Source organism: Clavelina lepadiformis, chromosome 4 (assembly GCF_947623445.1).
Source record: "Clavelina lepadiformis chromosome 4, kaClaLepa1.1, whole genome shotgun sequence".
NCBI lineage: Eukaryota > Metazoa > Chordata > Ascidiacea > Aplousobranchia > Clavelinidae > Clavelina > Clavelina lepadiformis.
The window spans coordinates 7,842,117-7,865,426 of NC_135243.1; the positions used below are offsets into that span (position 1 = coordinate 7,842,117).

The 23,310-nt window shown below is 34.8% G+C and overlaps 2 protein-coding genes across 5 annotated transcripts; both read left to right on the plus strand.

Moving 5' to 3' along the window:
* Nucleotides 1–277: 277 nt before the first annotated feature.
* Nucleotides 278–11,968, plus strand: LOC143452803 (deoxynucleoside triphosphate triphosphohydrolase SAMHD1-like). 4 transcript variants are annotated; one of them, XM_076953917.1, is made up of 15 exons: nt 278–407; nt 5,457–5,576; nt 5,955–6,115; nt 6,337–6,449; nt 6,666–6,736; nt 7,035–7,181; nt 8,272–8,331; nt 8,573–8,737; nt 9,148–9,239; nt 9,614–9,734; nt 9,802–9,954; nt 10,053–10,127; nt 10,242–10,376; nt 10,467–10,572; nt 10,719–11,968. In XM_076953917.1, coding segments are annotated over exons 2-15 (1,476 nt in total). In that variant the 5' UTR covers nt 278–407; nt 5,457–5,501; the 3' UTR covers nt 10,721–11,968. The 4 variants fall into 4 exon arrangements, with proteins under 4 accessions (XP_076810032.1, XP_076810030.1, XP_076810031.1 ...); XM_076953915.1 differs by having other exon boundaries at nt 10,467–10,565; XM_076953916.1 differs by having other exon boundaries at nt 8,284–8,331; nt 10,467–10,565.
* Nucleotides 11,969–16,125: 4,157 nt separating this feature from the next.
* Nucleotides 16,126–18,184, plus strand: LOC143452136 (uncharacterized). The gene is made up of 2 exons (XM_076952998.1): nt 16,126–16,935; nt 17,109–18,184. The coding sequence occupies exons 1-2, from the start codon at nt 16,202–16,204 to the stop codon at nt 17,230–17,232; spliced, it is 858 nt and encodes a 285-aa protein (XP_076809113.1). The 5' UTR covers nt 16,126–16,201; the 3' UTR covers nt 17,233–18,184.
* Nucleotides 18,185–23,310: the final 5,126 nt, after the last annotated feature.

Below are 23,310 nucleotides of genomic sequence, written 5' to 3' on the forward strand. Positions count from 1 at the left end.
TGAAAATCGGGTAATGCAAATTTGTGTACTTAAAAATTTGCTAACTCGCTACTATGTTCAAGTGCAAACTACTGCCACTTTTTTGTAATAACTTGTACTGTTCTTCAGAAATTTTTGCCCATGTTTACGTTACATGATACGGTTTAAATTGTTGTGATTTTAATCCTAACATACACGCTACAACCTTGCACTACGTACACTGCAGTTGATAAGACTTTTTATAGCAGTCCAATACAATCCAACTCAGTTATACCTAAATGAGAGCCTCATTTGTTGCAGACTTGAGATTCTAGTTTTATGTTAGGGTAATCACCGATCAAGAAAGATTGCTTTGCCGGGAAGGCTGAAAGGTGACAACATACGAATCACGAGTGGTGCTGGACACGTCACCCGATAGTTTCTTTTTGGTAAAATTAACTTCGTTAAGATAAGTTGTTCTTTATGGTAGCTGTCTTCATATGGAAGGGATTTGTGTACTACTGCTATATTTCTGTGATCTGTCCGTATCAAGCGAAACTAAACTGACTGATTTATAAACTTAGTATATAGCCTACAATATCATCTGTTCGAAGTAACCTATTTACACTCACGATCAATAGATATTTATAAATGAAGTATTCATTATTTTCAAGTTGACTTGATTGTATTGTGCAGCAAAGTTTGTAGGTAGCTAATTTAATTCTTTTTGGTTTTGGATGGATAATTGCGAGCTTGACATGGTTTTGTCATTCACATGAAGATGGAAAAAGTATATCCACACATCCCGTTGTTTTAATAGAGCGGAATCCCACTTTATCATAAATTATATCGTAACATATCCTTGTAACATCCAAGAATGACCACCACAAAAACTAAAATAAAAAACAAAACACGTACACTTTCGCAACCGGTCATGTTTAACAGAAATACCCTAATGCAAAACTAACGTTGCTATTAGGGGAAATTCCCTAATATAGCGATACTGTAGTTTTGAAAACCTTTATTCAATGCGTCAAGTGAATATAAAATGACTTGTTTATTGCTTTGTAATTTATTATATCTAAAGTTTCAAAAGAAACCATACAAAATGTTATTGCGGTTCATGTTTGAGAGAAAACGACAAGCTACAACTAAACCATACAATTTGCATGGGGAGAAAAATTTGTATTTGCTATTAAGGTTTGTTTGTCGTTTTACAAATGAGTTCAGCCAATGGTTAAACAACAGCCAACTGTAAACAACTTGCCAACTTGTAAACACAATGACTACCTCAATCCCAATGAGTCGAAGAACCATTTCGCCCACTGATTCCGCTCATCTGTGACGTAAAACGCGAGTACGCACTCGCGAGCAACATGCATGTGAAAGCTTTTACAACCGACGACAGCTTGTAAAATAAAAGAAGAAGTCAGTCAAAGACACTCTTTTTAAGCATCAAGCATCAAACAGTACACAATGTAAACTATTTGTCGGTCAATTTAATCAATCAAAAATGCTTGTGCTTGCTGCTCAATAAAAGTCCATCCATTAAAGTACGTGAATCAAAATGAGAGCTTAACAAATACACTCCAGTTGTTGGCACATCAACTTCAAAAACAAGAGAGTTTTAATTGGTTTAAATGTCCGCCAAAATGCATTGTTCAAAACAAAGGTTGATGTGTTTTAAAAGCAGTGTATAAAAATATGAAATTTAGATTTCGAAGCGTTATACATATATACTGCAATATACAAGCGTCTTTTATCGGTTTGCCTTAAACGTAACAAGACAAAAAGCCTGTCTCATACTCACCCACGCGGTTTAAAAGGAAGCTATTATAACGTCATTATGTATGCGTATAGTGTGTAATAGCATTTCATAACGGAAATGATGTTTTACATGACGTACTGAATAATAACCTGTCAATAGTAATTTACCTAAACTCGATTTAGACTAAATTTTACATTGGTTTATGTCCAAAATCGATTTTCATTCCAACTTAGTTAAATTAAGAGCAGTTCAAACAGCCATGGCACATGCACCCACTGCAACACCAACTGCACCCCACTTGGCATGTCGATCAAGCAACTGCAACAAAAGCAAAAAAACGTCATCTTGAAAAGAATGTAGTTTTTACTACAGTATATTTTTACTACAGTTTTTACTATTTTTCTTAATTTCGAATTTTATACGTTGCACCAGTATGTTGCTGAGGCATCTTAACAACTTATAACTTCCGTATTCGAAAGCGTGCATAGCTCAGTATTAAGTATTAATTGCAGTATTAAGTGCAGACATCACATCACAATGGACCGGAATTGCGTAAAATTACCACCAACCCGGAAGTAAAGTTCAATTAAGCGAGAAAATATAAGCTATAATAAACCAAGCTGCAACAAGTCATTAATATATAAGATAAGACGTTAACTTCAATCGAGTAAGCATTATTTACAGTGGATAAAGTATACCGTTCCACGATAGATAAGTGCAAATCCGAACGTGAAATATAGATTAAAAAAAAAGTTTTTGTAACATCAGCATTATAAAGATGTAGAACTTTGAAAAACTGTTTTATGCAAATCTGTGATATTGCTAAATACTTGCGTAGGTACCATAGTTTTCATAATTCTTGCTTGTTGGCCTTACGCTGTTTAAGTAAGTTTGGAAGTGGTGTCATTGGGACTTTACTGTCTCTGGTAAATTTTATCCTGGTCGTCTTATTGCGTGACAGCCTATAGGTGTAATATAGGCTTGAGAGCTCTTTGATAAGGATACACCCTTTGTTGCTTGTTCTTCTGAAATGGAAACTTATTTATTTTCCATCACTATATTCTAGTATCGATACGACTGGAAAGCCATTAATATAGTATAATGTATGTCTTGGTGGTATTTAATGTTTTGGCCGAAATCTCAGTTCTGAAACGTGTATGTTTAACGATGTGTTTTTGTTTATTAAACGTTCTTAAAACAGTGTTAAGGCACGCTTAATAAGAAATAAATAAAAAAAAATGATCGTATAAGTTTCGGGGAAAACACAGAGTACTTCAAAATTCGGAATAAACACAAAGTATAACGACGAAATGCATTTCGTAATTTTGGCCTGGGCCACGTTACAAATCAGGAAGGAACATAGAGGTTACATTCTTAGTCTACAGTCGAATTAAGATCGTCGGGGTTTGGTTCGTATATACATTCGCATGTTCCGCACTGGAAAGGCTTAAGTCTGTTTTTAATATGTAGGACCGAAAATTTTGTACAATTACATCGTAAAATAACTGCTGTACAACCTGCACAGTAAATCGGATGTTTAAAGTCTGGGAGTGAATTTCCTGGGTCCTTGCTTTTTTTGATTCGGAGGAAGTTTCCGCAGGGGCACGCGAGGTCGCCCGATGTCTCGAGTGCCCAACTGGAAAAGTCGAATTTGCGGTTTCCGTTCCTATGTCGTCGTGCTTCAGTTTTTTCTTGGTCTTCGTTTGAGTCTCCGCTAATGTTCTTTCGTTTGTTTCCTCGGCTCTCGCTCTCCTCCCGTTCCGAGGGTCGTCCATCAGAGTCGGGCTCCGGGCTCTCTGATGGGGGCTCCATTTTTGCTCGGCTCCTCTCCACGCGCCATCCGCTCCTTTCTTTTGCTCGTCGAGGCTCATCTGTTTCTGCATGAGCAGAAACCTCTTTGTGATTTTCGCTGGGGGATGGTGATGATCCCTCCTCGTCCGATTCCAAATTTCGAGCAGTCGTCATCGGAAGATCTTGTCCAACCGGATTGTTGGTATTTTCCTGGAATCTCTTTGGGAATTCTTTAAATTTGTGTCCCTGTTCGGTGCAGTAAGAACATGTTGAGATTTGCCCGTTGTAGCTTACCGCACATCTTATTTTTCCTAGGTATAGATACGATGGGAGTTGGTGTCGTTCCATCGTCTTCTTGTTGACTTTGTATACCCTTCTACCGTCTTTTATGCCATATTTGTCGACACCAAGCTGGGCGGGGCCTTTGATGTCGAACTTCGCAAGGATTTCATCGAGGTGTCTCTGTGGGTAGTCGATCGGTACCCATCTGATCGTGAGGTCTATTCTCTCGTCTTTGTGAGCTATGGCCGACTTTACTTCCGGCCTCTTGCGGAGTAAGTCTGCAAGTCTTATAGCATTGTTTTTCCTGTCTACAGCAATATTTACCATGTTTCCAGGTTTCTGTATGATTCCTTCGATGTACTCTATCGGTGTCTTTTAGCAGCCTGTAAATGTCTTCCCTCTTGTTGTCATTGGTCAATTGGATGGTTACTTCGCGATGGTTGCTGTATTCTGCAGCCACGTCATTATTCCATTGTCTTTTGACTCTGTCTGCGTATGTGAAGGTCTCGGCCATCCTTCACCTATGCATTCCAGAGATCTAATCTTTGCTTTTTTTTGCACCTTTCTTCACTTTTCAGCAGTCATCAATCTACGCCTTTCCAAGACCTTTTCCTCCTTTACCACGTCCGGACGTGATCGATCGATGCTGAGTTTGTTTTTTTAAATATACGAAATGGCGTTAGATTTTAAAAGTGACAGAAGTGGCGGCTCGTTAGATTTTAAAATAAGAGTTACACTTTAGGGAGACACTCTCAAATTATATTATTGGTCCAGTTTCAACAAACGGTTTAAAAGTACTGACTAGATTTCACTGTTAGATCTTCAACAAAATTTTATATTGTGTTTGATGAATTTAACTGCAACGTACGGCAAAATTTAAGTACATACTCTACTATTCATGCTCTCACATGAAAAATGAGCGTATCGGCCTATCGCCTTTTCAAACAAGAGTTTGAGTGTAAGACTCCCACGAATATGTGTCATAATGATTGTTGTGACGTGTAAAAGTGTGGCAGCTTTGTGCTTTCAACACTGGCTGTAGTGGCGCTGTTGCTGCAGCGCACAACAAAAGGAAGGGATGAGTGCGTAAGCTTCTTCTTGCTGAGACATGGGCATAGCCCCTATTTAGTACCTCTTCGTGGTGAAACATAAAAAATGATCACCTAACGGCCAACAATGGTAAAATAATGCTATAATATGTTTGCCACCAGGTTTAATATCAATAACAAAAGGTGTTCAGCTGGTAAATTAATTCTTCTATGAACCAACGCTTCGCAAACACATGCGAGTGGGTTTTTTCAGGACAGATTACAATAAGTGAATAAAATATATTTTTGAAAACTACAAACATATAAAATTACCCAGATACGAGCAATAACTAAGAAACGATTATGACTATAGTTACTACAAACATATAAAATTACTTAGATACGAGCAATAACTAAGAAACGATTATGACTATAATTATAATTGAGCACTGGTTTATTTCGCTACTCCATCGAGCCGACACAATTGAGTTAAAAACGCAGCAGATACATAAAAACGTCATATAACAATTTAAAAAATAAATTACAGTACAACTTTTAGAACAGTAGGTTCGCAGCAATAAAATCTTAAGTGGAAATACTAAGAGAAATAACCAAATAATACTTTTCAGAAAGCAACTTTTGACCTTGTAGGGCAAGTTATAAATCTTTTAACAATGATGTCGGAAGAAAACGCTGCAATTAGTAGGTCTAGTTCTGGTGGCAGTGGAAGAACTGTTCTACCGAAAAAGGTAAGATATTTCGGTTATAAGTTTGTTGGGGACAATGAAAGCCACAGTATATATACTGTTTAATAAATAAATAATTTTTATAAATATTACTTGGTTTCAATTTATAACGTTATAGTGCTCCACAAAAATTTGTGACAATATAATCTTATGGCAATATAACCCTTAACTTTCAAACTAAACCCTTTCAAAAAATGTTTAATTATATCATTTTAATAAATTGCTGATATTCGATTACACTAGTCGGTGAGCGTATAGTCAATAATCACTCTAAACATTATCATATATCATATTTATCACGTATGATTTTATGCTTAAATCTGCCATCTCTGTGTTATTTAAGACATTAATTGTTTCTTATAAAACGTTTCTATTCATTAGTGTTTCCAAGATCCCGTCCATGGTCCCATAGAACTCCATCTTCTGTTGGTGAAGATAATCGACACACCACAGTTTCAAAGGCTCAGAAATATCAAACAACTTGGAACAACGTATTTAATTTACCCAGGAGCATCTCATAACAGATTCGAGCATTGCATAGGGTAACGAAGTTAATAAATGCAGAAATGTAGTGTAATTCATGTGTATAAGGTTACTCTTAAATTTTCATATTTCAGTTTGAAAAGTTAAACGTACTGTACATCTTGTGAATTCAACCTTTTAATTTTTCATTTCAACAATTCATTGAACATGGTGTTTCAAACAAACTTAATTATTAAATTATTACCATATAACCACTTTCATGTCTTAGTTGTATTGATAGAACGTCACATTTGGCTGGTGAACTTGCTCGTACCTTGCAAGACAAGCATCCTGACTTGGTTGATGATAATGATGTGCTTTGTGTCGAAATAGCAGGCTTATGTCATGATCTTGGTTAGTCTACCATACTAATTTATAGGGAAAATGTTATCATTACAGAGTACAGTAACTTAATAGCTGGCCAGTTTTACAACGAGATCTTAAAAAGCAGTTTAAAGTTTCACAAATAATTTCCCGGATTGACTTTCTGCATCCGGATTTTCATAATGCGAACATGCAAAAGAGTTTTAGAAAGTCGGCCTAAGAATAGTTTTCTACGTTTCCGTTTAGGTCACGGTCCATATTCACATGTCTTTGATGACAAATTTCTTCCCCAAGTCTGTCCCGATACTAATTGGAAAGTAAGCTGTGCATAATTGCTTTTAAGTTATAATTTCTGTTATTGCTTGTGATATAAAAAGAATGGAAAAAAAGTAGCTTATATTACGAATAATGTGACGTATGTTTCAAATATGGAACTATGAAGTTATAAGCAAGTAGTTACCAAGAAAATATAAAAAGCTCTACAATATTAAAATCTAACTTCTAATTTGCTTAAAGGTTACCATTATATTTTTATGCATTTCAAAAGCTCCAGGAAGAAAAAAACATATAGCATTGTTTGAATAACGCATAACGTTATGAAGTTTTTCACTTTAGCATGAAAAAGGATCGTGCGCAATGCTTGACCATTTGATGGAGCAGAATAACTTAAAAGATGCGTTGGAAGCTGCCGGATTGACAATGCCCAGAGATTTTCAATTTATAAAAGAAATGATTGCGGGACCTTTGAATCCGGAAAATCAGGTACTCAAAAAACTTTTGAGTTGGAATTTCTAAAAGTTTAGGCTTTTGGTTGTTTATTTTGTGCACAAAACTCAATGAAAGGGTGTTTTCACTTTTTAAACGCTGAACCCAAATGACGTTATTGTATTAAACGTGTTGAATATAGCTGCGTAATTATATGCTTATCATATTTAAAACTGTACAGAATTACAGAATATCTAAGTAAAACCAAAGAGAAAGCGTTTGACTTTTGATAGGCCAGATGCTATAGTGTCTGAACTTTTCCAAAAAGAAGGCAACAAGATCTTATCACGTGTTGTCTTGAAAAAAAAATTGAGTGAAACTTTTATCAAAATTAATAATAAATTAATACAAAATTACTACAAAAAAAAAAGCACGAAAAAGCTTTATCAATAATAAAGGATGCTTTTGAAATACGACCCTTTCACTTTAACCAACCTTTCTTTGACACATAAGGATGAGCCTCATCTATAAAGACTTTATTTTAAAAGAATTGTTATATTTACCGAATTCCTGGCACGTTTAGGATAGCTAAACGTTGACTCACTTTAAACGAAAAAACCCCTAATCATTGGTTGATTGATTTTCTACCGTACATCGGCATCTTCAAAGCGCAAAAATGCAAAAGAGTTTTTGAAAATTGGCTGACGAATAACCGCAACTATGTATGTTTCCGTTTAGCTCACGGTCCATATTCATATGTTTTTGATGACAAATTTCTTCCTAAAGTCCGTCCCAATATCAATTGAAATGTAAGCTGTAATGCAATGCATGTATGTATGCATAATTGCATAATTGCGTACTCTGTCTGGTGGCAAAAACCGTAGTTTTAAAGAGACGTTATACCGTTAAACATTTTTCAAACTTACAATTCCGGCATCAGTTTATAATATTAATAACTTCAATACTAGATTACTTACGGAGAGATATATTTCAATCAGATGTTTGTTGAAAATGAAAACAGAAATACATTTCTTAAATACAAAACAGCAACATATATCTCGTTGAATTGTACAATATGTTTCATAAATAAATTCCAAACATTAATGAAAATAAATGGACATTAAACAATTTGAATGTTTAACTCCAGTTGTCATTTAAGGATTGGCCGTATGAAGGAAGAACAAAAGCAAAAGGGTTCTTATACGAGGTAAATAAGCATAGATTGTCATAAACGAGTATCTTATATCATACATAATATTCGTATTTCAGTATTTTCAGTATTTTCAGTTCAGTATTTTCAGGATTTGTAATTTCCAGAGATCATTGCAATCTCTGGAATTATTTTGAAAATTAGAAGCATATAATCACAAAATTATGCAGCTTAAGAAACATACATGCTACGGAAATTGAACAAATCTCAAAACTTCAGTGTTTATTCTTATTTCCAGATTGTTTCAAATGATGTAAACAAAGTTGATGTTGACAAATGGGATTACTTTGCACGTGATTATTATCACCTGGGTATAAAGAACAGCTTCGATCATAAGCGCTTCATGCACTTCCTGAAGGTGCTGCAAGTTGGAGAGGATACTCACATATGCCAGCGTGACAAAGTAATGTTTCATGACAAAGGAAATAAAATTGGACTTTGCAATCATAAACAACGATATACAATTAAATTTTAACCTACCTTTACGTAATTAGTTTCACTGTAATTAGTTGACACTTATTATACATTTAACCTTTGTATTAACACTTACTGAAGTTATATCTTCAAAAATCAATATATTTATCGCTGACCTATAATTAAGTTGTTTACTATTTGTGACTCAACATTGTTTTGATCAGAAATACTTCAGCCTTTACGATATATTCAATGTCCTTATATAACATAATAGATATACATATATTATCATATAAGTATATACAACACTAAAGTATAACAAATGTTAAACTATTTATATATTTAAAATTGACCCAATTAAGTCATTTATTACTTGAGACTCAATATTGCTTTGTGCAGGAGTACTGGAATCTTTTAGAAATGTTCCATGTCCGTAGTTCGTTACATAGACGCGCTTGTAAGCATAGAGTGCGTTCAACCATAGATGCTATGTAAGTAAAAGTTATTTTATAAGTTATACATTTCAAAACGTTTATGGATTTATCACTGACAGAAAAGCAATAATAACACCCGTAACATAATTACCGAAATATTTTGGCTCACGTTAAAATAGGCAAGTATGTGTGTACTTTTTTCCACGCATCATTCGAAAAATATTTATTTAAGTCAAAAAGAAGTGTCATAAAACAAATGCCCACACTGGAATAATGTGACACAACTCCAAACCTGTAACTATATGACCATTTTCTGACTATCACAAACTTGACCTTCATCAAACATGAACATGAAGGTCAAAAACATGAAGGGCGTAATATTTTTTGCTGTTTACAGCAACTTTGTCTTAGCAATTACCTCTTTTGCGCAGGATTTGTGATGCCTTGGTTCTTGCAGATCAACATATCAAAATATCCGGTAAAGATGGAATCATGCGTTCAATTTCCAAGAGCATAGATGATATGGTTGCCTATGAAAAACTCACTGATAACGTAAGAACACTTCCTGTGAACAAAGTTTATAATATCTTTTCTCGTCATCAAGATGTGACATTTTTAGATTTTCTACCAAATATTGTATTCAACTGACCAACATGCTGACATGAATAAAGCTCGTGAAATCTTGAATCGCATACTTTGTCGTAACTTGTACAAGCATGTTGGCACCAAAAAGTTACCGTCAAGCAAGGAGAGGAGTAAAAACTCCTCCATGGTATTACATGCAATCGTTTGCTATGCTTTTGTTCGATAATGTTTTATTAAGCCATTTTAGAGTTAGTAAATTTGTTAAGTTATATTGCTTTTTTATAGCACTCCAAAATACCAGGTGAAATTGCAGAACTGGATGTGGATAAAGAATTACGCAAGGAAGATATAGTGGTCAACGTACGTATAATGTCGTTCATATAAATATTTTGTACTTGTGCAGTACTCACGCAGTGGCAATGCATATGTATAAAAATGTTTTATGTATAAAAATAACTGTCCAACATATTACAGGATTTCTACATCGATTATTGCATGGGAGCTAAAAACCCATGTGACCATTACTGGTTTTATTCTAAAGATGAGCCCAATACTCCACGCCGTATTAATAAAGACGAAATTTCTGACATGTTCCCAAAAACGTTTCAGGTAAAGTGAAATGTTTGAAATCACAGACATGGTTATGTTTTGGTCCTAGGTTCTGACGTTTGTTACACTGTATTTGGCATGGTTATCCAGGATTGGGGGATACAAGTTTTCTGCAAAGAACCTACAAAATTTAAAAAAGTCAAGCAATGCTTTCAGAAATGGTGTCAAAGCGAGGGTAATGCTAATCAGGTACACTGTAAGAAATAACATACTTCTACATCAGTACATTGAAGATTTGAAAATTTCAGATTAATTTTTATCGTTGAACAGATGTACATATGCCGTTTTATTCCGATGTTTTTGATTTTTAAAAGCATCTGACAAAACTTATTTTTTTCTTAGGAATCTGGTTCTGATCTGGATGAAGCATAATTCAGATTTTAATAAAACAATAATTGAAGTTTACTGAATAATACCCTACTGTGGTCTTTCTGGCATTGACTCCTTCAGCTACTATACTTACTTTCTTCCACGGTTAATGTTATTGAATGTAGATGACTAAAATTTATTGTATAGAAATTGGTGATTAACTTTTATTTCAAAGTCTGCTTGACTTTTATAAAATCAGCAAACCGATTGACAAGATTTGCGGTTTTATTTCACGCAGCATACATAAATAACACTTTCTGTTGCTCAGATAATAATCAATGAATATTTTTATATTCCCAACCGCCTAATTATTTACCGGCGTGAAATTGATTACTGGTCTCTTGGATAACCTACTCATTTAAATACTTATTCCAAAGGTGAACTTGTTTTTTTCGTTTAGTTTGTGGTATTAATTTTGTACTGTATCTGGTAAACAGTGTTACTATAAACTGCACTGTGCTCTTTGCTTGTATGGAGATATAAATATTTAGCTTACTTAACTGTGTTTTTACTAAACTATACTTCAGATTTTGGGTTATTTAGGGTTTACGTACCGTGCACTCATACACCTGCACTTTAATTTCACAAACTATAGGCTACTTATATATCAGTATTTGATTACTTTTTAACCAATAGAGTATTACTTTGTCATTGACATTTAAAAAGTAAGTGATTGCATTCACCAATGCTTGTTTCATTGCATGATGACACATTAGTAGCCTACTGTATTGTAAATTTTGTTTTCAATTTGCAACCGAACCCATATAGAGCGCTCAATATATTTGTTTAGTGTTGTAGCACCAATTTTATTCAATGCGAAGCATTGGTCATTTAATTTCGAAAACTTTTTGTTGAAAAATGTTTACTACACTAACCAATACAAAAGACTATATCGAATGACTGTCTTGCAGCAATTACGGAAAATTTACTTTTAAAAACATAAAAAAACAATTTGAAAAAGTATTGTTTGCTGTTTTGCTCTCTTTCCATTTACGTAGTTTTTCTTTTAAATCCATTTATTTTAACATTTTAGTTCAATACTTTATTAAGTAAATTTTTGTCTTTGTTAATATATGATGATAAAGTTTGAGCACTAAAAATTCACTTTCGTATCAATTGTGTGGTAAACTGTGGTAGAAACCAGGATGTTTAAGAAAAATATTGATTGTTAACAAAAATAAATTGTGCAAGTTTAAATAAACTTACCTATCATCTTCTGGTCATCAATGGCTTGCATTTAAGTTAGCTGTGCTGGAGTCTGCATTTTTAATCTGTTTGAAAAATATTCTCCGACAAATGTTGAAAATAAAGCACTTTAGAAATGCCTGCAAATGGCTAGATGTTAGATTTGTCAATGCTTTGTACACAAGAGCAGAAGAAATTTACTCACCAATATGCAAATACGTCTCATTTAAGTCATGCTGAATATTCTGCACACTTCCTGTTTCTTGAACACCGACAAACCATTGATTGTCAGTAATACACTTAAAGTTGACCAACATTAAAAAAATAACACAAGCAATCAGGAGAAGATTTTTATCGCAGCAATTGCATGCGCTGCAGTTCTATATTGTAACAGTGTAACGCTTGTTATATACAATGCTATTTTAACATAAACATTGTGGAAGCCTCACGAAGAAGTGCAGTTTTTCTGCGAATGGGCAGCGTCAGAAAGATCTTTTACCTTCATTAATTGTCGGCTCTCCGTTTATGATAACACTTATATTTTGATCATATCTATAGTTATATTAAGTAATTAGGCTTTATTTTATCATTTAATTTATCAACAATACAAACATTGGAATGCATCATACTCACCGTTGGATGACATTCGCATGTAAACTTTAGATACTGATACAATTTTTTTAGTTTATTAACGAATCGGTTGGTAAAGATATCTGCAAAGTCACAAGCTGCAACATCCATCGAATTGTATGCAGTAACCTTCGAAAAAGCTTGTGTATTCGGTCACAAGTGAACTGAAGTAACCCGACCTGGAGCAGCTCGAGGTTGATGCGTGCATTGTCTGTTACACACTCACAGTCACAACTTGTGTAAAATCAAGAAAAGGAAAGATAAATTGAACTGTACTAGAGACGCTTGGTATTCTATAACCATTTGTACAGTTTGAACGAAAGTCAGTCAAACACATAATAGCTACGGGTTTCAAAAAGAGCCCACATGTCACGTCACTCAATGCTACTTTATTAGCGATTCATAACTAGACGAAGAAACATTGAAATCTGGCAGTAAGGTTTCGACAAATATGAACTCCTAAATCATGTTGAGTTGATAAACATATTTCTTAGAGGCTGCCACTATTTCATAGGAATAATCGTACGGTGGAAGCTACTGTATATACCAGAAAACACTATTTTCTTGTTAATTTGACTTTTATGTTATAAAATAGTAACCAAAACCCAACCTAGATCTAAATTTTAATCTGAATCTAATTTCAATTACACCTGAAGTAATTAGAATCAACAATTTGCATACCTGTTCTCTAAACTTAATAGCATATCTTTAACACGTGATCTGCTTTTGGTGAAGTAATCGCTTTCTTTCTCAAAGCTATTCGAAGGCTACTTTAAGCACAGGCTACAGGCGGAATAAAGTCCACGGAATTTTTGAGTGAGTGTAATGCAAACGATATTTTGGAAAGATGAAAAAAATGGAACGAGTTTTTTACACGAGGTTACAAGTGCAACTAGTAGGAATATGAGCAGTGAGGTCGTAATGTAAAGTGTGTTAAAGAGCTTCCCAAATTTGGAGTCGCTGTCGCTACCCTGTAGAGTGTAGAGAGTCGCCCAACCAGTTTTTGGGGTCGCAAAGCGTACACTTACTTCATACAGATTACAGCAATCATTAAAGCTAAAGCAAGACATAAATCTACGTCAACACCACTATACAGTGCAATTTATCACGTGGTGTGTCCCTTTCCTACAGTGTGTCATCACTTCCTGCATAGTGTCACATATAGTTAAACGCGTTTTAGTGGTCTTGTACAAACGAAATTCATGACAAAGCAGACATCCGGAATTGAATTGAATCCTTGTGACGCAACTCGATGTGTTTCTTTGCGCTACAAAACTGAATGACTACATCGAGTCGGTCAATATATTACTTAAAGCACAGCTGAACTTAAAGTGAGGGTAGGCCCAAAATATGTTGACCTTAAAGAATAGTTGTCAGCAAGCATAGCGGGAAAAGAATGTTTCAATAGTATTTAGTGGTTAAGTTAAGCAGTTACGCTTGACTTAAATTACGCAAGACATTCTTATTACGCATGCTCAAGAAGGCTTTAACGAGTTTAACCATATACCTATTTCTTGTCGTCCACGCGAAACATTCTATCAAACATGATTCAAACAAAAGACTTCAGGTCGATTTAACTCAGGTGTACTAAACTCTGTGCGATATAATCAACACCTACGAGTTATATAATCTTGGGGTCTAATCGTACGTTAGTTGAGTTATTCTGGTTTTACTCGTCCTGGGTTGGATCGTCTCTGCCTCTATGGCTTGAATTGACCGACCACTCAACCAAAGCGTCAGGCACATAGTGACGTTTTACTTGCCGACCCTCATATCATAATTATATTGCAGATGTACGTTTTTTACGGTACGGTACAGTACGTTTTTTGGGTATTATTTTATAAAAAGATGTTAAATGTTTGTTATTAAACTACTAACTGTCATTGAAAAATATTTATCCGGTATACTGACGGGACTTACTTACGGTGTACTCGTACAACCAACTATTCTTTGATATAGAGTCAACTTATTTTTGGCCCTCATTTATTATGTTATTTTGTGTATTTGGTCCTCATTTTAAGCAGTGCGCAAGCTCAATATTGAGCTACTTATCACTTCCAAACACGAAGGGTTGCGAAAACTTTTAATAAATGTAAAGAAGACGTCAGCAAAAAAGTTTGGTAAGCCCTATTCAAAGGGTTGATTAAAACGAAATACTTCCGTGTGATGGAAGTAAGTTGTGACTTACAAAGCAAAGAGAGCAGTTTCCACCTTTGGCTATTTAAAATTGAAAAAAACATAGGTTGAGCCATTTTAAAAGAAAAAAATGGCTCAGAAAGTGCTGTAATAAATAAGATAAGAAATGTTGTAAAATATCAGAAGAGAATTTGATGCAAAATACATGCATTGAAGTCAACTTTAGATGACATTTGTTCATTTGCTCAATAATGTGTCATTCGTCTGTGTCAGTTACGCACAAAACAAGTTTGTTAGGTAAAATGTTTCAGTTTTATTTGTGGTTCGATTGGGTACATTATTGCAGCAAAAGAAATTAGTTACAAAGTGAAGTCTCAAAACTTCAGAGTAACAATACAGTATGTTTATGGTAGAAAAGATGCTTACAATGTTGGCAAAAGACTTGCAAATTAGCGTTCGTGGTTCCGGGCATAACATATAGGTAACAAATCATTAAATGAACTGTGCGCAATCGTTGCTTACCGACCAAATATTGATTTGTAGTCAATAATATTATAAATAACTTGCTTTTACAAGATTGAACTTTGTTCAACAAAACGAGTTTAAGAAGGTGTTTACTCGATGTGACAAAATAGGACAACTTCCTTTAAAATATGCGAGATGTACTGTCCGTTGCTACGAGTTAGGTAACATTCATTTGGCTGTGCTGCCCAATTTGCTTCTGGAAGTTACGTTACCCAATTTCAGACAACATTTGTAAATTCCCTTTCGTCATGTACAAAACATAGCCTAAATCTGTTTGACAGTGACAGTTTTGCTGTTTAAGAGGTAAAAAGGCAATAGTAAAAATTGAAATTAATGAATTACCAGAGCATCGTCGTATACTGTAGAAATTATGAAAGAATAAACTGGCCAATCGATCAGGTCTGGTTGCGGAAACGAAACAATATAAATTGGAAAGTGATTGTTGTAGGAAAAGTTTGAAAGTAGTTTATATACTATAGTTCTTGGTCGTCTTTCATAACTTACACAACCTTACTTACAACCTTGGCAGATCAATTTCATTGATCTACGATTCTTGAACTAAAACGTAAAATAAATCAGCAATAATTGATTATCTTGTTACATTTGGTTGTATCATCCACGTATATATGTCGTAAAGTTTGACTACGCTTCAAATAATTCCAAGTGAATAAATTGAATTATGTTGTAAGAGTGTACACCCCTTACAGTATGAAGAAATCAGTCAAAAAATTACAAAATTAGATGGAAAATCTCAGATGTAAATTATGTTAGTAAATAGTCTACTTTAGTCAAACTAGATTAAGTAACGTCAGATTCTAAAGCTTTATGATTATACAGAGAAATGATTTTGTAAACTCTTGGTGTCTATTAACTTGAAAACAATTACTAACTCATTGAGTTTTTACTTTTTGCAACAGAAATGAGTTTATAAATTACGTTTGTCAAACGAATTGTTACTGAGATTTTATTCGTGAAGAAGTATGCTGACTATAAACGAAATACTTAATCGCGTAAGAGATGAGTTACAAATTCCTGTTGAACCTATCAAAGTCTGTATCAAACCAGCGAAGGTGAGCGATAAGATGTTGACTGACAAGATACAATACCGTTTGGAAAAGAAAAAACAACGATATCCTCAAATTTCTTTTGACTTTTTTAATTTCATTGGAGGGTTCGAAATTGGAAGGTATACTGGAATCCAACTTTTGCACTTTATGCTGTCATTGCTTTGTGATGGGCATGTTCGCCGGAACGGAAACTGTGTACTGTTTAATGTTAATCAAGAGACGGCATTTGCAATTCTTGTATACGTTGATGATAAAACTCTAGAAATGGTTGTTTCGTCAGATAAGAGTAGCCCAATTGGACATTTGTTTCCTAAACTTTATGATGATAAAACATGTGAAAAATTTCCGAATGATCTCCAAGAAGCTAAAAGTTTACGCTCAGAACTGTCCCAAAAGTTCGAAAATTTTATGGGGAAAAAATTTTCAGAAACTCTACTTTGTCCGTTTTCATCAGCATTTTTAGGAGTTTTCCTGGACATATGCAGAGCTTATTTTTATGTTAATCCATATCATAACAAACAAAAAGAGCTTCTTCAGGCTCTTCTTCCTGCCTGTGTAAAACTTGCCATTGACAGTCAACAAAGCGGAAAACTTCAAGACGTTTTGCATTACCAAAATCTTGAAACTGCAAAAGACATTATACTTGGGTAAGTCGTTAACACTGCACTCCTTGAAAGTTCTAAACTTTTCCATGAACCAAATGTCTTGTTTTAGATTTGATTATTCACTAATTGGACATAAACCTGGTCATAAATATACCTTCAATTCCTTATTAAACTTGTTTTGACTTAATTGGTGTCGCATTATTGATATTTCCTAGATCCATTAAGCACGACGCAGATGATTCATTCGCGGAAATAGATATACAAAAGACAATTGAAGCATTGAAGTCATTTTATGAAATACCGTTCCCTTCTCAATTATCAGAGACATCTACATCTTGAGCGAATGAGAAACGCACCAACTTTATTTTATCTGCTTTCTTTTTTTGCTAGGAATGAAAACAAGAGGAATTTCAAAGATATAGTTATTTGCTTCAAATGTTTAAACACGATACCACCCACAAAATGATGAAAACCTTTTTTGGAACAGCTCCATTCTTTCATAAATTAAGGCAAACTTAATACAGCAAAACCTAACGTATAGGTTTCATAGCAGTATATTAGCTTGTAATTGACCTCCTTACTCAAATAATCTCGTAGCCTAAGTAATTTATTTTCAAATGGTCATAAGGCACACCTTTATTTAGCAAAGCAGCTATAACCCTTTAATGCAATTAAGAATGTAATGTTGAATTCAGTGAGTCGAAAAACATACGACGACAGTAGTGCACGAGTAGATAAGTAAAATATCTGTTTAAAGTCTAATTGTAATCTTGGTTTAATATTTGTCTAGTTATTTGTCAAAGACCTGTCAAAAATTAATTATACACGTTATGCTACATAAGAGATTATATTGATTTTTCAGCATCGTGTACACAAATCTAAACCGGAATAATTCTATTGCGTACGATATAAATATGCCATAAAAAAGATTAAAACGTCACTCAGTATAATTAGTTTACAAGGTTACGTTACACAGGCTACAAGGTTGATACATTAAGACGCTCGAGTTAAGGTAGTAATTTTGTGACAAGGTTGAAACTGCACGTAACTACTCTTACAGAAAAGTTTTAGCTCGAAAGTTACGGTTTAGATTGTAAAGTTTAAATAGCACAGTATAGAAGATAATATTTCTATGCGTACAATGAGTAACTGTACTTATCACTAACATACAAGTTTGACGACTGGCAGAGCTGCCTAAATAAAGAAAAATTTTTATTGCTGTTTGTGCAGTGCGTACCGTGTATCGATACCGTTTAAGCGAGCAAATAAAATAGTTGAATTCTTTCAAAATAACGAAGGTCATTTAACCGGTCGCGCGTATGTTGGTTGGGATCACGACATATGGCCGTGAACAAACTCACCGGCGACAACTGGTAGTGGACAACTGACCGGCAACAAATTGGCCGGCGATCAAATTAACCGTGACGTAAACTGGCCGGCGATAAAATTAACCGTCGATAAATTGGCCGGCGAACAAATTAACCGGCGACAAATTGGCCGTCAAAAGGTCAAAATTCTAATTCACTATCTAGTCACTATCCAGTATGTGTATTGCAGTCAAGGTTGCCACTCGTAGAGTTTTTTGGCCCCTTGTAGGGTGTAGGGTGACCCTACGGGTTTTTCACCTTTATTCATAGATTTGCTATTGTTACATACATTTTCCGGTCTAGACGAGTTGTTTGATGTTCGGGTGTTAAATGGAATGGACTTATTTGTCAAATAACAGTTTGTGTAAATTTTAGTGCCCTTATTATGTAGTGTCATATGTGTTTTGCAGTGAACGTCTTTTAATGTTGTTACTCGTATTTCTCGTATTTCCGGAAATATTTCTGTTAATTTCAATAAATGTTTCACTGTGTATTAAATTAAAAAAAATTTTTTGTTAAAAACAAAGGAAATAGTTACAAACAAATATTTACATATCATATACTACCATCAACTTAAACACAATAATTCAGCACTTGCACGGTCAATTTACCTCCCGGTCAATTTTCATTCCGGTAAGTCTGTTCCCGGTTAGTTTGTTCGCAGTCAATTTACATCACAGTCAGTTTGTTTGCGGTCAATTTACGTCACGTTCAGTTGTCCCCGGTGAGTTTGTTCGCGGTCATTTTCCCGCGGCCATATGTCGTGGAACCATGTTGGTTATAAATTATTACCACCAGTAGCAAAGTCATCAGAGACGGTAAAGCCCCAACAACAGGGAAAATAGTATCGTTTTGCTGCTATTTAAACCCCAGCAAATAAGAATTTCGACTATTTCAGAAGAGAAAAAGATAGAGATCTTGTTAGTTAGAGACTTTAACCAGCACTTATGATTGATTAAGGTTGTATTTGTAAATTTAAATTTAACTCATTTCACTGCTTCTCATTTAGTAATTTTAAACTTCTGATATAACGAATTGTGAATCATTACCAGTGTATATGTAAACTGTGAAACGTGTTGTGTTTAGATTTTTATTATAGCCTAATGTGCGCACATGTGTGGTTGCCTGATATAATTAACTCGCCTCTGTAACTTAGTGGACGTTTTTATACGTTGTGATGTATAAAGCAAACTCTGCACACTTTGCTGGTCGGGAATTGGAATTTGGGCCTTGCTGGTCTGAAGGACATCTCTTAGGTGATCAGTAGGGCAACCAAAAGTCAATATGGTCAATTTTTTTTAACCTGCCCAGAATGTTATCAAACAAGCACAAAACAAATTTCAGCTTTGTACGACGTGTGGTATAGAAGTTATTAGGTCAAATAAAGTCAAAATGTTACGTTAGGTCAAAATACGGTCAAATTGTTGCTTTAGGTCTTTTTTTTAGGTCAAAATCTATTAAACTTATAATTTTGTAACCATTTTGTAATATTATTCTTCCGTTTTTCTCTTTTCTTGTACCGCAAACAATTCCAGTGCCGCAAATTTTACTTAGAACCAAAGCCACAAAGAGAGGGAAGGCTTTTCAGCGCGTTTGGTGACGTCACGATGTGACGGCATTGCATTTGAAACTGCAAGTGGTCAATCTTAATACGCAGAAACGAAAAAAAGTCAACACTAGAAAAGCATTTTGTCATTTTTAAATGCAGCTTTAGATTAGAAAGTTGCTGTAGACAGTGTAGAGACTATCAGTATAGCGTTTTTCAAAATGAGGTCAAAATTTAAACGTTTTAGGTCAAAATAAGGTCAAAATTTGCAAATTTTAAGGTCAAAATTTAAACTTTTTAGGTCAAAAAACTGGTTGCCCTAGTGATCAGTATTTATAAATTTGTTAATTGCATCAAACCAAACTTAACTCGGTTCTGCAGACCCTTTTGGAGAGATCGCAGTAGAACAAGAGCGGCACCACGCGGTCATGGACATCTTAGGACAATTGGAAATAGTCCAAGTCTGGTAGTTTGCAATAAGATTTTATGGAGAAAGAAAATATTAGCCATTCGAACAACGCTTTGTATAAAAAAAGGAAACGATAGCTATTGCCATAATGCTTTGAAAGGATTATAGTGGTTCAAGTTTTAGCGAGAAACTATACTAATCCTTGCAAAGACAAAAGAACATTTGAAAGCTATACTTAAGAAACAAAACATTTCGCGTTTTGATGAAGGTCACCCAAGAACGTTAGGATTCAGTGCACTCCAAATGCATTCAATTCGAGTCAGTTGTGGCTTGTTTGTTTTCAGAATCTAGAGGAATGAAGCGAAGACAATTAGAGTAGTCTTTATGAAAAGAAAGGAACAACAGCTATTGCCAAAACGCTTTCAAAAGATTTTGTCGGTTCAAGCCAATGCTGAAACACAGCATGGGATAAAGTAATATTGGGCCAATGTCAAATCAGTGCAGAAAGCAAACAATAGAAAGCTGGTCTTTATATACAAGAAATTCCGAGCCTTTCCATATCAGGTTATGGCGAAGTGTGTTGATCGCAGAAATTGAAGTATAAGAAAGTTATAGTAAAATTAGACGACTCTTGTGGCACTTTACCGTAGTTAGAATCGTGATGAGCATTGTTTTAAACGTAAATTTGTCTTCTGTTAAAAACCATAGTGCGGGGTTGTTCAAATGGCGGATCGCGATCCGGATCCGGATCTTTTCAACTTTTTGTGTGGATCTTCAAATGTAGCCTTGAAAAAAAAACTTTTTACAGTATTTTCATGTGGATACTAATTGTCAGTGTTGAAATTAATTTTTTGAATTTATAATAGCATAATTTTGCTCCCTCTCAGCATTGAAGCGTATCGTTTTCGTTTACTCATTTACGCACCACTAACTCGACTAACTATTCTCTTGTCTTCTCTTCGCGCGGTCAGCTGGTTTTCTGCACAGCGGGGAGCTGCGGCTAAACAAGAAAAACTTCTAGAAATGTATCACTTGTAGAAATACTTAATTTACACTAAATGTTCTTTCTTTAGTTTTACAATTATGATATATACAGGAAGCCAGATGTTTTTGCTATTAACATGTAAAAATCCGATCAGTTTACGACGTATAGTTTTCAAGTAATTAACGATTGAAAATGTGTGTGCAGGGTCGGCCACAACCTAGTTAAAATAGTAAAGTCGCGAGCCCGGTTAGGATAGGGTTTGTGATGATATTATAAAATTGCTTGCAAATCGAATGCCGCATAGAATACTTGTTTACGGAAATCGGCAAAGCAAAGCATTGCGTTACGTAATCGATTCCTCTCTGCTTATCGTATTAAGTCGTGACAAAAATGTCGTGCATGCCTGCTTTGCGTGTGTTGTTATTCATAGTTGTTCAATGCGTGACAGTCTACGAAGTCAACCCTAGAAAGTGGTCGACTTTATTATGTAGCTGTCCCAATGTCTTATTTAATGTAATCGTTTAAACAAGAAACAATACAATCAGTTTATACAGTTGTCATGGTATACAATTGATTCTAAGATTAAGAGAAGCGAAACAACGACCTGAGACTCATTTATCATCGAGGACATTAAACAATTCTACAGACAAACTTTGTAATTGAAGTAGTCGTCCTTACAGGCTAAGGAACGATAAACCACCATTTCATTACAGGTTAACACGTGGCTGTCAATACGCAGACATTGTTTATTGGTCGATACGCAGACATTTGTTCAATTAGAAACAAAGGCAAGAAAGCATTGAATATTGAACAGAAAAAAAAGTTTTGAAAAACAGAAAATTTGGACACTGAGTTCTGTAACAGGTTCAAGGAATTTTATGAAATCAGTTCAGTTATAGAGCTAATCTCTCATCCACTGTCTGCTGATGTTGATGGCACTTGGAAAACCCAACTTTCCACTGAATATGCATTGCTGGTGTCTAAAATGCAGGTAGAACTGTGGAATCTTAAAGGAGATGAGATTTGTATCGCAGATCCAAATGTGTTTTGGTTATCACTTGTAACCTTGGAAAGGTACCCAGTTATAACCAGGCTGGCTAGAAGGATCCTTACTTGCTTCGCTTCTACGTACCTTTGTGAGTCGTTGTTTTCATCAATGAATTTTGTAAAAAAACAAGCATAAAACGAGACTCACAAATGCTCATATTCATGAGCTTATGAGGATATCAGTAAGTGACAGAAAGCCCCGATTCGATGCTATTGTGGGATCTAAACCAACTCATCATTTTTCTCACTGAAACAATCTTGCAGCTGTAGCACACTTCACTTTTGACTTTTACAAAGTTATTATTATGTTGTAGGGTACATTTTCATGAGTAAAGCACCATAAAAATTAAAGCATGTCCAATATATTTACTATTCGTATTTAGTGGATCATCATGTTGTCAGGTTTGGTTGTGGTGGATCATGGCAGAAATCATTTGAACACCCCATGAACACCATAGTGTAAGCGTGAATATGTCTTCTGCTAGAAAACAGAAAAGAACTGAAACCAATGAACCGCTTAATGACTCCTTCACCGATAAACGTCTTCACCGATAATAATCATAGCCACACCTGAAAATGAATACAAACGTGATAAAGTACAGTGTAACAGAAACCCTGAACGTTTGTCGCCAAGTAAAAGTACTGGATCGAACGGTCAAGTACGAATTTCACCGCTGTTTTAAATCAACATCAACATCTATATCATCTGACCGCTGAAATACCATCAACAAGTATAGAGGTGTTAGTAACTCGAATAAGGAAAAGACGATGCCAGCTAATTTTCGCAATTCCGTACGTGTCAACAGACAATGCCAAAATGTAAGCTATTTATATGTCTTGTTTATATTTCGTAAACTTGTGCAGCTTAAAGTGCTTGCCAGGATTATCAAAAAAGAGAGCAATCGCCGTTTATGGGTTGGTAAATGGTCTTATATAATTATAATTATAATTGAGCACTGGCTTATATCGCTACTCCATCGAGCCGACACAATTGAGTTAAAAACGCAGCAGATACATAAAAATGTAGTATAACAATTTAAAAAATAAATTACAGTAAAATTTT